This window comes from Corvus hawaiiensis, chromosome 8 (assembly GCF_020740725.1).
Source record: "Corvus hawaiiensis isolate bCorHaw1 chromosome 8, bCorHaw1.pri.cur, whole genome shotgun sequence".
NCBI lineage: Eukaryota > Metazoa > Chordata > Aves > Passeriformes > Corvidae > Corvus > Corvus hawaiiensis.
In genome coordinates this window covers 13183366-13201484 of record NC_063220.1, presented here as the reverse complement: position 1 = coordinate 13201484, position 18119 = coordinate 13183366, and the positions used below count along the sequence as shown (strand labels likewise).

Sequence of the window (18119 nt, the reverse complement as noted above, 5' to 3'; positions counted from 1 at the left end):
AAGGGAAGCCTGGTAGCTCCACAGGGAGAGGAGGGCCATCAGAGGCAGGAAGAGCTCAGACATTTCTCCCAGGCTTTCCTGGCAGAGCCCAGCAAAGGCCCTGCTGCCCCCAGGTCCCCACTGGACCCCAGCGGAGGATCTGTGGGGGGATAGTGGGCACCAAGCGCTGAGCTGAGCAGAGTGGATCATGGACAGGGAGACTTCAGAGGGGCTAAAACCACCTGCCTAGAGCCTCTGGAGCCCTGGGGTGCCCAGGAGAAGGAGAGAGCACAGTGAGAGCTGGGAACCCACTCCCTGTATTCCCCATACAGGAGTCTGTTCAAGCCCCAGGCTGCCAACGCACCAGGATGAGACAGAAATGCCTCCAACATGAAAGCAGCTTCATCCTTCTGTCAACAGGACCCTCCTTTTTTGTTTGCCATCACACTCCTACCCCCAGACAGGTCATGTTTTCCTTCCTGGTATCTTAACAAGACCTAAACCCGTAATTGGTCCGATTACACAACCAGGAGTGACAGTTTATTAGCAATGCTTCCTGGCCTAATTTATACCAGTACCCTCCTGCTTTTCCCTTCACTGTGGGCAAACAGACCTTTAGGCTTTCTGAGAGGAAGTTGAGCCCCAGCAGAAGTGAGTACATGGGCCGCAGCTCTGGAGCAATCCCCTGCCCTCACCTGCCTCAGTTTCCCCCAGCTGCACCAAACTGGAGCTCCATGGCACCACTCGGCTTTGGGGCTTTGAGTTTGGGAGCTGCACAGGGCATGGCAGCCTTGGATGCTCTGCCCTTCAAAGGAAAGCCCAAGAGCTGCCCGGCAGGGGGCTTTTTAGCATGTGTGTGGCACTGGGTCATTTGGCTGCAGCCAAACTGAATTGCAGAGAACATGCAGAAAATGAACATGAGGGCTGAGAAATTGATGTGAAGATTGCAAAGGTTACACCTTGTTCTGGGCAGGGACCACAGGGGCCTTCTGGGGGAGAGTGGCTGAATCAAACTGCAGATGGGAATGGAGGTGGTGGGATTGTATCCTGCTCCCATCCTGTCTCCCATGATTGGATTTGGGGCTGGCATCTTCATGTCCCAAGCTTGTTGCTGGGCCAGCAGCACTGAGGAGCTCCATCTTTCCCTCAAGAAAATGCCTGAGGGAAATGTGGTATGGGATGCTGTGCCAGAGATCGATGCACCAGGGGAAGGGCTCGTGCAGAGGGAGGAATGGGCCACTGGTGGCCACAGGCTCAAGGCAAAGGGCTGCTGCTTTCTGCCCTGGCCCTGGGGACAGCAAGGGGTGTATGTGATGGTGACACAGCAAAGCAAGAGCCCAGGGGCAGGAGGGCTTACAGGGCCACCTGGGAGGCTGTAAATCCTGGCCTCACCACTACAACACAGATCAGGTGGGAAATGCCTCAAAAAGTGCCTTTTCTACCTGTGGCACAGCCTGGGCTTTGGGCAATGCCAGCCTGGATGGACTGTGGGAGCAGCCAGAGGGATTCATTGCCAGCATCACCTTCCCTTGCCCCGACCTGTGGTGGGAGACCCGCCTCACTGGGGTCTGTTGGCGTTTGCTACCATCCTTTCCAGACCCCTTTTAAGATGAATGAGTTACTTTTAACCCCATACAGTACATTTTTCAGAGTGCAGTGGTGAGGCTGCCCCAGAGCTCTGCTGAGGAAAAAGAAATGTCAGGCAAATTCTAGGGATGGTGGCTACCCCGGATGCTCTCACCAGCCATCCCCTGTTAAAGGCTGCCCACTGGCAGCCCGGCTCTGGCAGCACCTCTCCACTGGCAGCAGAAGATAAAATGAGACCAAGCTGCATTTTTTCCCCCTTGTCCACCCAGCAAACTTCTACAGCTTTTCTGCCAGGTCCTGTCCCCTGGGTCTCCGGGGAAGGAGCCGCCCCAGGAGGGGGAAGAGCGGAGGAGCCTGTCTGGCCGCCAGTCTCCATCATGCTCAGAAAAAAAGAATAAAAGAAAATTGTGCTGGATTTTTTGTTTGGTTGTTTTGGGGGTTTTTGAATATATATGGAGGTTTTGTGGCTTTGACGCAGTTTCCTGAAAATCCTGCCTCATCCTGCCAGGGACTGAGCAAATGCACATCCCAGCCCTCGGCGGTGGGGGAGAGAAGGAGGAGAAGCCAGGGAGGGAGAGAAGAAAGCCTTTGCCAAACTGGCCTGACCAGAATGTGACACAAGAGCAGGAAATGAGTCACGCCGGCAGGGCAGCTGCTCCCAGGCATTTGCATAGAAAGAAACCCCACCAAGCAGGGAACTACACCGGCCCTCGTCCGGCTCCCCATGCTCCAGCCCCGCAGCTGCTGGACCCGCTGCCACGCTCACCAGCACCCACCAGCACCCCGAGCTCAGCCAAGGTGATGAGCCCTGGAGCGTCATCCCTGCTCCACGGCTGGCTGGCTGTGCACCCCTGGATTTGGCTGTGCAAACTCAGGTTGGGCTGTTCCACCCCGGATTTGCTCAAACCAAAGCAGAGCTCCCCTCCATCACCCTGCCACGCAGTCCCCCGTGGCCAGCCCTCAATATCCACTTTGGCCCATGCTTTAGGGTCGGGGAGGAGGGGAGAAAGCCCAGCATTTCTGCCCCAAGAGGAGCCCCAGTTGCGCACCCATTGCACAAGGGTAAGGCTCTCCCACGGGGCAACAATGGCATCACCATCCCTGCACCCAGCACACCATTCCAGACCTGTTCCCAGCTTCCAGTGTCAGACGTGGGTGTCACTGGATCCCAGTGCCTGGGGGCTGGGAACCTGCTTTGTGTGGTGTGGGGACCAGGCTGCACACCCTGCTTCTGGTTCCGTTTAATTCATGTCAGAGGACAGGAGGTTTCTCCTGCAGATGCACCACATACACACATGTGCATCTTCTCCCAACAGATGCTGGGCTGGGAGGATGCCCCAGCAGGCAGGTGACAGTGTGTGAGGGACAGGTGTGACTCCATGGGATGGCTGGGCACAAATGGTGCATGTTGGTGGTGTGCCCTGGGCTGGGTCAGCAGGTGACCATGGGGACCTCTGTGTTGTGCCTTTTGCATGGGGCTGTTTCCCTCCTCCTCCACTCCAAACAGGAACAGGGGATGGCCATAAGCAGACAGATTTAGTGTTGGAAACCAGGCTGTTGCCACCCTGCATGTAAGCCCAGCTTTAAAACTTAAACTTCAGTGAAAGCCTTCAGCGTGTTAGTCACATGGAGGAGGGTGGAGGGAGCTTTCTCCATCACACTAAGCCACCTCACCAGACTGACATGGAAGGGGACAGAAGGGGAGTGATGGTTTTTCTCTGACTGGTTAATTGAGAAACACAGCACTTTGTATCACTTCCAGAGGGCTCAAGGCTTCTGAGGAAGGTGCAGGGCTGGGTGCCAGAGCCTTCAGGAGTGTTCCCAAGAGAGGGTGGTGGCAGACAGGGATGGTGTCACTTTAACAGCCAACTGCTCTGTAAATCTCTGCAAACACCCTGCCTCTACCATCAGTTCAGAAGGGTCTGAAGCCCTAAACAACAAAATGAGTTTGGTACCTCAGCTCTGCAGAGCAGCCACGTTCATCTCTGCTCCCAGGGACATCATCTCTACCAGGCAATGCCACCTCAATGTGAGATTGAGTGCCTGAGCATCCTGGCTCTGCAGGGTGTACCTGCAGTCCAGTCAGTGCTCATCGAGGGCTCAGCAGAGATGCTGATACTTCACTGAGGAGGCTGGGGAGAGGCAGTGGTCTTTCCAGAGCAGGACTAAGAGCTGCTGAAAGGAGACTGCTGGCAAAGGGGAATGATGGCCGAGCAGTGGCTGGGAAGACTGAGGCTTGTGGGAGGTTGAGGGATGTACACCAGGACTCAGCTACAAACCACCTCTGTGGCCCCTTGGCATTGGCTGGGACACCCACATCAAGATCCTGATGGAGGGGAGACTAAAGCATGGGCAGACTTTCTGCAGTTTCTCCTGCTGGTGTTCATCGGCCACCCAGCACTGTCAGGAAGGGGTCTGGGAGCTGTGTAGGCAGAGGGGGCCCTGTCTACAGCCTTCCTCCAGGCAGCTCCTGCTGGTTGTGGAAGGGCTGCAATGCCCAGCCTGGCTTTGGGGCTTCCCTTGCCAAGGGAGTTTCCCTGGCATGGGCAGGGAGATGGCATCATCCAGATGTGGGTATGATGACAGCAGGGCCAGTGCCAGTCCCAGGACAGAGGGATTCCCAGCCAAGAGTACGGTGCATCTTTGAGCTTGGCTCAGCCCCATCCCATCCACTTTCCACTTTTAAGTACTGCTAAATACCAACCAGCTTCCCCAGCACAGTGGGAGTACAGGGTGCCTGAGAAGCCCCTGCAGAAGAGCCCTGAGCTGGCTGGGGTGGGGATGGTGGCTGTCACTGGCGGCTGTCTGGTACTGTGTGTGTTTATAAAGAAGTGAGAGTCATGAATAGTTTTGCGCTGACTTTTCGAGGAGAGGTTTGCCTCCACACGGCCTCCGCCAGTTGACTGCGGTTCTGACACATCTCACACTGCCCTGCCCAGCTCCCACCAGTCCTGGCTGCCGGATGGCTTGTAAAACCCTGGAGGAGAGGTACAGCCCATGGGCTTTGAGGCCTGGCACAGGAATTACATGGCAAACCGCTCCCTTTTCAGGAATTGGCACTTGAGCCCCAGGAGCTCTGGAGTGGGTGTGCAGGAATGGAGGGGTGATATGGGGTGAGCCCCAGTCCTGGAGCAGAAGCCATCACTGTCTCCTTATCAGAGTGTCTCTTGGCAGGACCTGCCTAGGCACAGGGGTTCCTGTAAAACACAGTGTGGAAAGACCTGAATAATCCCCATACTGGGAGTGGTGTGGAATGCTCATCCCTCTAGCAAGCTGCCCCGGGTGGTCCAAGGCACTGGGGATATAGGGTGCTATAGTAGACACTACTGGGTGGTGTCTCCAGACGTTTTGGTCGGTAGCTTTGAGGCCGCAGATGGGGAATTCCTGCTAAATCCCTCCCAGAGGCAAATTGCCATCAGAGAGCGTCACCCAAGGGTCAGGTTTGGGCCAGATCCCGAAGCTGCTGACTGAGCCTTTGCTCTCTTGTCACTCCACCATAAACCTGACTGTGGACCCTGAGCATTTTTTGATGTAAATACTTTGTTTTGAGCCATTGACACGCTCGTCAGTGGGAAATGGATTTACACCAGCAACGTGCTATATTATTATGAGACCTGGCACATATGGCAGGGATTAGATACACAGTGTCCCACAAAACAGCTGCGGAAACATTTGGTGGGAGAGCTGTTAACAGAGACACCTCTGTGCCCCGAGCTCTGGCAGAAGGTGCTGGGGCTGCTGGTTTGGGAAAGACCCCAGGGAACAAACGGCTGTTGCTCTGCACAGGGAGGAAACACACCTGAAATGGTCCTGTGCAAAGTAACAGCCCATCTAGAAGCCAGCCAAGAGGGGACAGGAGGCTCTTGAGGGCACTTATCACAGAATATTCTGAGTTGGAAGGGACCCACAAGGATCATTGGGTCCAACTCTTGGCCTGCACAAGACAGCCTGAAGAATTACACATCCTCAATGTGCCTGAGAGTGTTTTCCAAATGCTTCTTCAGCTCAGGCAGGCTTGGTGGTGTGATCACCTCTTTGGGGAGCCCGTTCCAGTGCCCGACCCGAATCTTTTTCTAATATCCAATCTCAACCTCCCCTGCCACAACTTCAGGCCATTTCCTCGAGTCCTGTCACTGGTGGCAAGAGAGAAGAGATCAGTGCCTGCCCCTCCAGTTCCCCTTGCGAGGAAGCTGTATACAACGATGAGGACGGTACCTAGTGCCAGCTGTGACCCAGATGTGCACTGGTTCCAGGGCAATGAATCTTTTTATAGACTGGCACCCTGAGCAGTGCCGGCCGCGTAAGGATGCTGGTGGCCCTACGGCCGATGCAGTGGCCAGACGGGACATCCCAAGCCCGGCCTCCTCGGAGGCAGCGGCGGAGAGCGGTGTCGGGCCCCACCGCGGGCCGTGTCCCCTTTACGGCGGCGCGGCCGCGGGGCGGGGCGGGGGCGGTGCCGGTGACGCGCGGGGCGGTCCCGCGGGCGGGGCGGGGCCGCTCCCGCCGCAGCGCAGCGGCAGCTCCGAGGCGGCGGCGGCGGCAGCGCCCGGCGAGACCCACCGGCACCGGCGCCTCCGCTCCGCCCCCCCACCCCGGCCGGCTCCCGAGCGGGGCGGGGCGCGCCCGTCCGCACCCCTTTCCCCGGTTGATCGATCCCGGCGGCCGCCGCCCCCATGGCCGCCCCGCCCGCCCCCCGCCGCCGCCCCGGCCCCCCGCGCCGGGGTTGAGCCCGAGGCGCCGCCCCCCCTTCCCCTCCCCGCTGCGGGGATCCGCGCCCCCACCCGCCTCGCTCCTCGTTCCCCCCCCCCCCCCCCGGCCGCGGCCGCCTCCCCGGGGGCGGCGGGAGGAAGCCGGGGCGTGGGGCTCCGGCGCCCAGGGCGACCCCAAGATGGCTGGAGGCGGCGGGGGCGGGCGCGGGGGGCTGTGCTGAGCGGCCCCGCCGGGACGGGACGGGACGGCTCGGCTCGGGCTCGCCTGGCCCCGCAGCCCCTCCTCAGAGCCTCGCCAGGCAGGCGGAGGAGGTGGCTCTCGGGAGCGGGGTTGTTCTGGTGACTTTATTTATAATTTCTTTTTTTTTTAAATACCCTTTTCCCTTTTTTTTTTTTTAAATTTTATTTTTAACGCGCTCCCGGTCTCCGTTCTCAGCCGGGCAGCTCAAGATGGCTGAGAGCTGACTCGGCTCTCCCGGAACCGCTCGCTCCGGCCGGCTCCTCCCGGCTGCCCGCCGCCGCCTCGCCCCTTCCCGGCGGGGCCGCGCCGGGGAACGCAGCGCTCCGCCGCCGGCTCGGGCAGCGTCCCTGCGCCCCAAAGCATTGTTACCGTCGGGGGCTTGCGACCCCCGGGCCGGCCATGAGAGCGGGCTAGGACGGACCCCTCCGGGCACCTTTTTCCCCCCAGCCCTGGTGGGAAGTGGGAGCAGGTTGTTTTGGGGTCCGCGGGGCTCAGTTCCCCCCGTGGCAAAGCCCGTCCCCTCTCCCATCTCCCTCCGGGAGCGTTGGAGGAGCTGGGCGGGCTGTGCTGGGCTGGGGTTTGCTCTGAATGACCGAGCTCTCCCATTCAAGACCTCGCAATCTCGAAGCAGGCGAGAGGGCTTTTTTTTCTTCTCTTTTTTCCTCCCCCCCCCGGTCTTGTCTTTTTTTCCCTCTTCCTTTTTTTGCGTGCTGCTCCTCCGATTTAGAAGCAAATCTCGGGGGCCGCAGAGAGAATTCGTTTTTCCGCCATCGTCATCGTCGCTATTATTATTTTTTTTTTAATCTTCCTCCTTTTCCCGTTTTGGATCTTAACCCTTTGATCTGTTTCCTTTAAAAGACTCTGATTCCCAACTCCCATCAGGGGGAGAGGGAGGAGAAATACAGGGAAGGAAAAAAAAAGCCCGAACGAGTCGGTGCCCTCAGCTGTTGGCCAGGTTTGGTGGGGGACAAAAGTCCCTTTAAAATATTGAATGTCAGTTGCAAACCTAAGAAAAGAAAAATCTGATCCGGAGCGCTAAATTTAGGAGCTTTATATGGAACTTGGACTCTGCTGCTGGATTTTGTATGGATTTTTTTCAACCTTCGGTAAGTTTCAGTTCACCTTCTTGGGTAAAAAGGAGCAAATGGCTTTTAGGGGTGGTTAGGACTTTGGGCTGTAAGTCCAACAGGATCGTGTTGGGGTTTTATTAACCGTTTGTGTTGTTTTTTTAACAAAGCGATGGGGACATTGCGTTTTCTTGCCGGATATTCCTAGAGTGCTGCTCTGTGGTTTATTTTATCCCCGATTTTAAAATCTGCTGCGGTTTATTATTTATGGCGCGTGCTGCGGGGAGGGGGGAGCCTGTCCGTTCACCCTCAGCCTTCCCCTTCCAGGGAGGACAGACCCTGGCGTCCGCCCCTAGACCGCACTGAGCGACCAAAGCGGCTGGGGGGAAGTGTCGCCAGAGCTGCCGGCAGAGATGGCCGAGAATTGGAAGAACTGCTTCGAAGAGGAGCTCATCTGCCCCATTTGCCTGCACGTCTTTGTGGAGCCGGTCCAGCTGCCCTGCAAGCACAACTTCTGCCGGGGCTGCATCGGGGAGGCGTGGGCCAAGGAGTCGGGCTTGGTGCGGTGCCCGGAGTGCAACCAGGCCTACAACCAGAAGCCCAACCTGGAGAAGAACCTGAAGCTCACCAACATCGTGGAGAAGTTCAACTCCCTCAACCTGGAGAAGCCCTCCTCAGTCCTGCACTGCGTCTTCTGTCGCCGGGGCCCGCCACTGCCTGCCCAGAAGATCTGTTTGAGGTGTGAGGCTCCGTGCTGCCAGTCCCACGTCCAGACCCACCTGCAGCAGCCCTCCACGGCCCGGGGGCATCTCCTGGTGGAGGCAGAGGACGTGCGGGCCTGGAGCTGCCCCCAGCACAACGCCTACCGCCTGTACCACTGCGAGGCCGAGCAGGTGGCCGTCTGCCAGTTCTGCTGCTACTACAGCGGGGCCCACCAGGGACACTCGGTCTGCGACGTGGAGATCCGCCGCAATGAGATCCGGGTGAGTCCCACCATCCTGGACACCTGGGTTTGCCCAGCCCAGGGACCACCCGGCTGCCCTCTCCCCTGCCGTGTCTGTTCCCCTGTGTTTTTGTAGGACCTACACAAAATCCATCCTGGCGCTTCTCCTCCTCCTGCCTGGGGTCCCCCCGTGGCAGACATGTTGGGTGGCCTCCCAGCCAAGCAGTGACGGAGCCTCTGGGTGCCAGGGGGGCCCCCAGGGAAGGGGTCTGCGCTGGGAGGCCTTCGTAGCTGTTGAGCTGTGGGACCTACGGCCCCTTGGGTTTGCGCCCTGCAGGGAAGGGTTGAGGTCTTGGGCCAGGATTGTTTGGAGGGTCTGTTCTCCCGGGTTTGTGCTGGGCTATACAGCTGTTCAGAGGAAGGCAGAAGAGTTGCCTGCATCCGAGGTCAAGTCACCCCAAAACTGGGCTTCCTGAGAGGACAAAGTGGCTGCAGAAGTGGACCCTGTCCATTGTAAGGCCTGTGAATGTCAAACTGCCTGCTCTTCCCACTGCCTCCCACGGGGGCCAGTGGCCACCATCCTCTTCCCCCCGGCAATGGAAGAGCTTCGTGTCAGAGACCCATGACGTCTCACTGGTGGGGATTCAGGCTTGGGGTTTGGCCAAACAGTGTGGTTTTTATTAGGGGACACAGGGCTGCCCCTCTCCCTGGAGCAAGATGGGCTGTAATGCTGGATTCGAGGGAAAGCGGGTCTGTATTTTGCTCTTGGCGAGGCCATCTGGCAGGAGCTTTCACCCCTGGCTCCCCACCCTCCAGTTCCTGGCGGGCATTTACCAGCCCTGCGGGCAGCCCTGCCATGACCCTTCTACCACCTTCCCCCTTTTCAGGGCTGCCCCTCCGCTCCCCCTCCGACCCTTCGAAAGAGGCTCGGCGCTTGTCTGCCGAATAAATATTTAACAATGAATTGAATGGTGATTACTGTAAAATGGGGATGATTTCCTGTGTATTTTAATGTTGCCAAAATGAGTCACCATTTAGCAATAAAAAAAAAAAAAAGAAGTCATAAATAAAAATTGCAGTATAATTACTTTCCAATTGGATGGCCAGGCCTGGGAGTGGGGCGGGGGGGGTGGGGGGAGCAGGCAGCTCTGTGTAGAGAGAAGCCAGCCTGAGCTCACAGGAAGGTTATTTTCCTCTCCAGGTTTTTTGGGGGAAAACCAGGGACCTCCATGGAGGTGCCAGCAGCTCCGCCACACACGCTGGAAGGGGAAAGACCCAGTCAGTCTTTTGGAGAAGCGCTTTTCTGCTTCTATTTATAGGGAGTCATTTTGGTTTCCCTCTGCCAGGGTGGGGAGCCACCTCGGGAGGGCTGTGCAGGGCTGGGATGGGGCTCACATGTGCATCTCCCAGGAGCCTTAGCCAGGGACCAAAACTATTTTTCCAGGTCCTTTTCCAGGACACTTTGATCTCATTTATTCCCGCTCTTGCTGCGTGTTTTTTTGTTGTTGCTGCTGTTGTTATGGCTGGATGTTCGCTGCTTCTTGCGGATGCATGCTGCTAATGACCTGACAGAAAGCTGCCACCGGCTAGGCTGGATTTTGGCCCTGGCTTGAAATTTTAGGATATGTGGCCAGACACCAAAAGTGTTAGACGGCTGTATTGTAGAGCCACGGAATTATTTTGTGACCTTGGCCAAATCCCTCGATACCTCCATCACTGCGTTATCTTAATTTCCTTTCTCTATGATGATAAGCTTGTCTCTTCCCGCTGGGCGCGTGGCTCGGTTGGGTGCTCGGAGTCTGGGTCAATGAAGGACAGCACCAAGCTGGATCCAAAGGATCCCCCCTATAGTTGAAGCAGTTCTTCCAGGAAGCAGCTGGGGTAGGGATGAGCTCCTGGGAAAAGTGCCCAGCAGGTTGCCAGCCTTTGCTCCATGGCGGTGGCCAGATCTCCGGCTGAAAGCTGCCCCTTGCCAGCCGGCGAGGAAGGTGGCCTCGTCGGCTCCCGAATTAGGGTGCATGAGCTCAGCTGGTGACGGCTTCCCGCCTGCAGGAGCCGGGCCCGGGATTCCTGGCTGCTTGCTCACCCTGCAGCAGCGGTGAGCCGCACTTGGAGCATCCCGGGAAGGATGGGCTGGGACTGGGGGGGCAGATGAGTAACGCTGGGCTTGGGAGGTCCGGGGGAGGCCCCATTGTGAGAGGTTTGTTCCGTGTGTGGCTTGGGTTCGGAAAGCCGTTAATTGAGAAATGAGTCAAAGTTGGGAGGATTGGAGCCCTGACCTTGGTGCGGGGGACTCGCGAATGGGGGGGTTGCAACATCGACCCGCTGTGGGGTGGGTGGCCCCCATGGCCCGGAGGAGGGACTGGAGCCTGCAAACACACTCCCCATAAACTCTGCTTTTTTAGCATTTATTCCTCTGGCTGTTCTGCCAGCCTCCCTCGAAGGGCACCTTACCCTGGTTACAGACTGGTTTGAAGGGGAAAAGGGGCTCAAAACTCCTTGGGGACAGCACCAGCGCTTTGTCAGCTGAGCTGGCAGTTGGGGCAGAAGTGCTCTGGCTGGGTGAAGGAGGCTGGAGGCGGGTGTCTGCCTGAGGAAAGGGGGTGTCTGTGCAGGGTTTGCCTGAAGCAGAGCACGCACCTGGTGGGTTTGGGGGAAGGACCCCGCTCAGTGTTGGGTGCTGCACAAACCCGCAGAGCCCTGGCTCGGAATTAGTTGAACTCCACGGTGCAACCGTAATACAAACAGTAAATAAAATATGTGGTTAATCTTTCTTTCGTGGGCGTATAAAGCGCTTACCTCCCCTTCCCCCCGTGAGATGTTTTCTCCTTTGTTTCCTGTTTTTGTAGCGCTTAAAGAGGAGAGGGGGGAAAGAAAACCCAACAAGGCACCCTCTTTTCTTTTTTTTTCTTTTTTTTTTTTGCTTCTTGTCATTTTGTTTGTGTCAAGGTCTCAAAATGAAACATTTTTTCTTCCATCTTTGCCTTTGCTGCCCCAGCCACATGCCTTCTGCCTGCATTGGGGAACCTGCTTCTAAGGCTGAAAAAGAAAGTTGCTCCAGTGCAAAGTTGATGTGTTGCTTTTTATTTTTTCTCCATCCAAAAAGGGGAAAATTACATTGCTGGGATTGGAGTATGGGTCAGAAGTCAGCAGTCAGAGAAAGAGACTCACTTGCAGGGTATTATTACCATGTTTGCCCTGTCTTTGTGCGGGACATGGTTGATTGAGGCCAGGTACATCTGAGCTTGCTCAGGGGTTTCCCAGCTGCTTGTCCTCAGCTGGAGGTGCCACCAGTGGAAAGGGTCTTGGGTAGAGAGGCTCTCCTCCTGCTTCTGTTTTTTTTGGGGGGAAGGAGATAGATTTCCCCCTGACCTAGCTTCCTAGAAATCCCTTCATATTCTGAAGATCTCTGGTGGCTTTACATTAAGAGGGAGAAAACGCGTTGTGGTGCTGAGACCACCTGCAGGAAAACATTGGGAACCCTCGTGCAGGTATGTAGGAACAGCATCCAGCACTGTCCATGGAGCAGGGCATGTTCAGCAAATCCAGGGTGACAGGGACTGGGCTGCTGAGTCCATCTTCAACTCCCTGGGTTTGAGCTTTCTTTCTTGGCAGCATCCCACATAAGGCCAACTTACATGCTTTATAATGAGAAAGGGGAAAGGTGAGCACTTGGTAGGAGCACTGGAAGAGAAGGATCTCAAGTCTATACCAGAAACTGGTTCTTTGCCAGCTTTGGCCACCACCAAGTCCCATGTTGCATCCCCATGCTTCCATCTGTGCCAGAGATGTTTTGCTGGGACCAAGGGAGCCCCACTGGTGGGGAAGCTTGGGATCAGCTTCATTGCCAGGCTTCTGGCGTGAGCTGCTCTAGGTTATTTTACTCTGAAACAGGTTTGGTAACTTGTGATGGACTGGATTTTTACAGGCTTACTTATTTTCCAGATGACTTGTTTATGAGGAGCACGGCACGCAGCTCACTGCAGGCATTGTGAGTGCAAGTGCCCAACTGCTTGAGTGCTAATTTAGCTCTCGTGGCTGTAGGTGGTGTGGCTGGTGCCTGGCAGGCATTTGCTGTGGCACTCTTTGAGCATATCTGGTCCCCAGACAACTTTTGCAGCAGGTCCTATGAAGCAGGAGTTGTGCAGCTTCTCCCTGCGACCCCCATCTGAACTTCCACCAGCACCCCAGAGCTGAACTGCCAGCCCGGCCCACGGGTTAGGTCAGCCTAATCCAGGTCTCTCCCTCCTTGGCTTTGCTTATGCCCTAGTTCCTGCCCAGGGGCCTCAGGAATATGGCACTATGCTCCTAAATGTGACTGATCATTGTGCCCTGGGATGCTGTCAATTGGTGAAGCTGCCATGATGAGCACTGACTTCTTGGGCCTTGGGCAGTGGCAGAAATCCCAGCACCCACCTAGCCTGGCTTCCTAGCTCTGTGCCACTCACCACATCAATCTGTCAGGCTTTGCTGTGCTGTATTGTCAGGGGCAGCAGATTTCAGTTCAACCTGCAGCAGCCCAAGCTGCCCTAGAGAGGTCTGGGGGGGCTTAGCCACCCTGCTGTAAACCCCTCTGGGTTTGCTGGCCAAGCAGCAGTGGGTATCTTGGCAGTCCCAGATCTTTGGCTGAACTGGAGCAGTCTCCTGCCTCCACAGGGTTTGGATTAAGGGCTTTTCCCCGCTGCTTTCCTGCGAAGCTTGAGCATTTTCCTTGCCCTTAGCACGTCAGGTTGCCAGTGGTTGTTTGATCCAGACCTGCAGCTGCAAGTCTTCTGTGTGGAGTCAATCCGAGAAGTGACAGCAGAGATGGAGAATGCTGGGGGGCAGCCTGGTGGATTGGGTGGGAGGAAGGAGGCTTGTGTGGAGGGGACAGCCATGGTAAAGGAGTAGGACAGGGGCTGTAGTGGAGAATGCTCTTTTCCCACAGGGGACAATGCGGTGTGGATGGGAGCTGTCGGAGAGTGAGGTGGAAAGAGGAGAGGTAAGGAAAGGTTCATCTGAGGACCTTGAGCTGCTTTGCAAGGAATAGCAACAAAATGTAGCCCAGGCTTACCCCTCTGCAGTTGGCTGTACTTTGCAGGTGGGCATCTCTAGGCACAGCCTTGCACACCAGACTGCCCTGGCCTAGAGCTTTCCACCTTGAAGCCCTCCTTCAGCAGTGACTTTGAATGAGCCCCTGAGACAGAGGTGTTGTGGTCTGGTCTCTGAACTAGGAGGTCCAAGCCCAGCTTTGGCTGGTGATGAGGGCATAATGAATTTAGCCCAGACCCTTGTTTAATCTAAATCTATCGTGTGATGCTTATGTGAGCATCATGTGTCTGCTGGTATGGAGGTGTGCAGCGTGCTGCTCTCCTCAAGCCCATGAGCATGATGGAGAGGGGGAAGTAGAAGAGACATGAACTGCAGTGGGACACCCTGGACTTCTCTCCACCCCTCAGCCTCGTGCCTCACACGTGGGAGTCTGGGTGAGCCCTTCAAGGAATGCACAAGTCCCAGGACTGTCCTTGCATTCTTCTCCCCTCCCCTTGCTCCAACAAAGCACCGTTCTCAGGGTCTCCCACGTGCCCATCTGGGCCTGGTCCTGCCAGAGGGGCATCCACAGACTCTCTGCTGCTTTGGTCTTTGCCTCTGGAGCCAAGGAGTTGCCTCTGTCCTCATCTGAGCAGGGGGAGCAGAAGAGGGGCTTGCGAAGGGGGTGGGAGGAGAAGGCAGATTTCCATGTCTCACAAAGGGCACAAGCGATCAGATTCGTGCAACTGCCCAAGAATAAAGAGGCTCTTACAGTGCTGGCTGCCCTGACCTCTCTCCTCTCTGCTCCAGAGGACAGCGTGTGACCACACAGGGATTTCTTAGCTGTACTTGGGAGGCAGGCAGCGGGTTTTCTATCCCCAGATCTGTCTGCAGCTTGTCTTGCAGCATATTGGCCTATTTTTTTGCTCGTTACCTATCTGTTTACTGAAAATCTTGGTACATGGTGATAATTTCTTCTTTTCTTGTCTTTAATTTCATGTAATTGTTTTGGGCTTTTTTTTTTTTCAATCTGACACTGAAATGGGGCTGAGAGCAGCAGTGCTTCCAGAGCAGGGACAAAAGTAACCAGGAAACACAGGGCAAGAGAGGAGGGATCGACACCGAAACAATGAAATAGCCAAGCAAGGAAAGACTGAATGCTCAATAGCACAAGCCTTTGCAGAAATGCCTGGCTAGTGCAGCATTTTATAATCAGCTTCTGTGCAGGGCTGGCCTGCAACAGTAGTGTGATGGGGGAGGAATGCTTTGAATTAGCTGGATGCCAGAATTAATTCTGTCAGAATTCAAATGTACATGTATGTACGGATTTATAAATAAACACTTGGAGCTGGATTCTGCTTTGCCACGCAGGCTCCGGGGCAGAATCTGGTCTGGCCTGGCTTTTTCGCCCTTAAAAAAAATAAAATGCTATGGATCTGGGCTAGGTTCTGGTGACTTTGTCAACTTCCTACATTTATCAACAGCCTGTAGGCTGAGGAGATGCTGGTTGGGTTGAAGTAAGGAGGATGGCACAGAGGACTCAAAGCTGCTGAGCTTGCTTGCAGTGGTAGCCAATTTCCTGCAATGAACCTCCGTTTGCTGGAAGAGAAGGTGAGGCAAATGCTGGGGGACCAGTGGGGAGATGTGAAATGTGCAGGACCGGGGATGTCCTGCCCTTCCCTTTCCTCCATGGAAGGACAGAGGCAGCCACCCCTCCTTTCCCTAGGAGAGCTACATCCAGCATGCTTGGGAATGGGAGGAAGAGATGTCTGGTCCCAAATATGGAGGGAGGGATGGTTATTTACAGGCATGAGACTCTGGATGCACGCAAAAGTTTTTACATATGTCCCCCAGATGAACTCGGGGAAGAGGTTCCCAGTCCTGGATCCTTTCTGATAAGGACAGCTTCAGCCTGTTCTCACCAGGGCATCGTGGTTGTCCCTCTTCTGTCTTGTGATTCTCTTGTGATGGTAACATGAGCAGAAGTTCCCAGCTCAGCGCAGTGCCCTGCACTCTGCAGCGGTGCCGGCACACTCCAAGCACACTCCAAGTCATCAGTTTGCTGGGATGATGTACCAGAACTGTTAAAAAAAAAATTAATTAATTTAATTTCTCTGTTTCTTCTCTTCCCCCTACCTGTCCTTTTGCAGTTTCTTGCTGTGTGGATGCTTTGGTGGGGGGGGCTGTCTCTGGAGTGGGCTGGGAAGAGCCGAGCTGTGGATGGCTCCAGATGAGGCAGTTGGCAGGGAGTGACGTTCCGGATGGCTGTGTCTCTCTGAAATATGAGTAAACATTGTCAGAGCAGCCGACTGTATGATCTGGGGCTTGGGGAGGGCTGATCTGCCTTTTCTTCCCTCCACCCATCTCTCCCTGTTCAGGATCCCCCATTTGCTCAGCATCACCCAGTTCTCCTCTCCCTGCCTGGGTGACCTGGAAGCTTCATCCTAGAGCTGTAGCTTTGGAGAAAGGGAAGGAAAATCCCCCATGTCCTAATGGAGGCAGTGTTTTCCCTTGCCATACGACAGCTTAATCCAAACCCTCATTTGAGCCAGTTATTGTGTGCCTTTAAAACCCCATCCCCTGGAAACTAGTCTCCCACCCCCTTCCCTCCCAGACAATCCTGGTCGGTGGAGCTGAGCTCCAGGGTTTGGTGCTGGGCCACACGCAGACACAGATCGATCACACTGGGGGTGGGTTGGTATTTCTGTGGCAATGGTTTTTATTGCTGGTTGCGGCTGTTGGGTTGTTGGTAAGTCGGGGGGGTTGGCGTGCACTGTAATGGGCTTGTGCATGTGGCAAGGGGAGAGAGAGGGTAATGTGATTGCATCCTTCTGCTCATTATCCTCTTGCTAGCAGGGGGGGCCGCATCCCTCTCCCCATCCAAATCCGTGTGGAGCTGCTGCCTCTGCGGTGGGAGCAGGTTTTCCCTGCAGGTGAACTCCTCTGCGCTCAGACAAAGGGCTGGGGGTGCCGGTGCCTCCCTTTGTTCTTTTCCTGTCCTGGTGCACCCGCCTCTGACGGCAAAAAGCCCCTTGAAGCGTGCCTCTCAAATGGATGGAGCGGAATAAATGCGCTGCGAGGTCTCTGTCCCCCTCACAGACCCTTTGGGGACAGTGCGGGGGGGTGCTGCACTCCCCCTTCCCTCTGGTATTATGCTAGCCCCTTAGTGATGGGGGTGGCCAGATCCAGGAGGGAATTACTGCAGCTCTCCTGCCACAGCTGCACTGTTGTGGCTCGGTGGCTGAGGCCTGCGAGCTCTGTTTTGGTCAGAGGTAGTTTGGTCGTAGCAGGTGGGACAGAGCCCGCCCCCTTCAAGGGAATGTGAGTACATTTGGGGGCTATTTTCCTGCCTCTGCCTGCTGGCATCCTGCACAGCAGGGCATCCGGGCAGAGAACTAGAAACAGTGCCTGGTGTGAAGACCACCCCTTGCCAAACGCATCTCCTGAGCATGTGAGCCCAGCAGGTAAAACCAAGGCCTGTCCTCCAGCTAAGGAATTTGTAGCTTTCTACTTAAAACAGGGGAGGAAAAGATCATTTTAATCTCTGCAACAACCTTAAGTCTGGGTGGGGAAGTCAAGGTATTACCCTAAATTAGAGGTAAGCAGAGGTGGGGGGACCTGGTAGGAGTCAGGAAGTCCATGGCAGTGTGGGGGAGCAGTCCTGGAGACTGGAGCTTTCTTTGCTGATGGTGGTGCCTTGCAGAACCTGGACCCTGCTAGCTGCGCCCATCCAGGCTCTTCCTCCCCTGGTCCTCCCCAGGGCTGGCTCCTGGCTCCTGCAACAATCTATAAGTGCACATGGTATTAATCTCCATTTACCAAAGTGCTTTTCAGCAATATGATAAACGATAACAAGGTGAAGAACAAAAACTAAACCTTCCTCTCTCAATGTATTAAAACTGCCCACGGGAGCCTTCCTCAGGAAATGCCCCTCCTTCCCAAAACACAAGGCCTGGCTTTGCAGGAGAGAGAGACTGGAGGCATCTGAAAAGACAGCCTTCGTGTACACGCTGCATCCAGTAGCTGTTGACAAAGACATTTGAGGAAAACCTTGTGCTTCCCAAACAGTGGAGGCTGGGAGTGTCTGTCAGTTTGGATGTAGGTATCCAGGGGAAAGGGAACCTGTCAGCCCATCTCTTCTGGTGAAGGGAGCAGGCATTAACGTTTTGAAGGTCAAGCACAAGTCATGAGCTGGCCCTGTGGCAGCTGTGCTGGCTGGCAAGTAAGGGGAAGCCACCACAGAACCACGATAGCTAGCTGGTTTTTCTGTGGGTGCAATCTCACTAGGGAATGAGGAGCTGCCGTTGTTGGTCCTTTCTGCTCTAGAAAATGGCAGTGGGTCACAGCTAGAAATGGCTTCTCTGGTTGTACACTGACTGCTGGCGCTGCTCCCCCAGTCCCTGTGCAGTTCTCAGCACGTCCCATAATATCTGTGTCTCTGCTGCATCCTCTTTGAAAGAGGATAATGAAACTGAAAGGGGGAAGCAGGGCACACTAGAGGCACCTTGGACTGCTAAACTTGAGAAAGCACTGCTGGTCTGCCAGAGACCTGAGGAGCTGGATTTTTGAGTCAGAAAATGAAA

General features: G+C 55.5%; 1 protein-coding gene across 1 annotated transcript in view; it reads left to right on the top strand.

Moving 5' to 3' along the window:
* The first annotated feature begins 6466 nt into the window (after positions 1-6466).
* Positions 6467-18119, top strand: part of TRIM8 (tripartite motif containing 8) — a 30424-nt gene continuing 18771 nt past the window's right edge. Inside the window, exons 1-2 of the mRNA XM_048311391.1 lie at positions 6467-7622; positions 7911-8566. Of these exons, the coding sequence (XP_048167348.1) occupies positions 7997-8566 (570 nt within the window). The 5' untranslated portion in view covers positions 6467-7622; positions 7911-7996. The remainder of the gene's footprint in view (positions 7623-7910; positions 8567-18119) is intronic.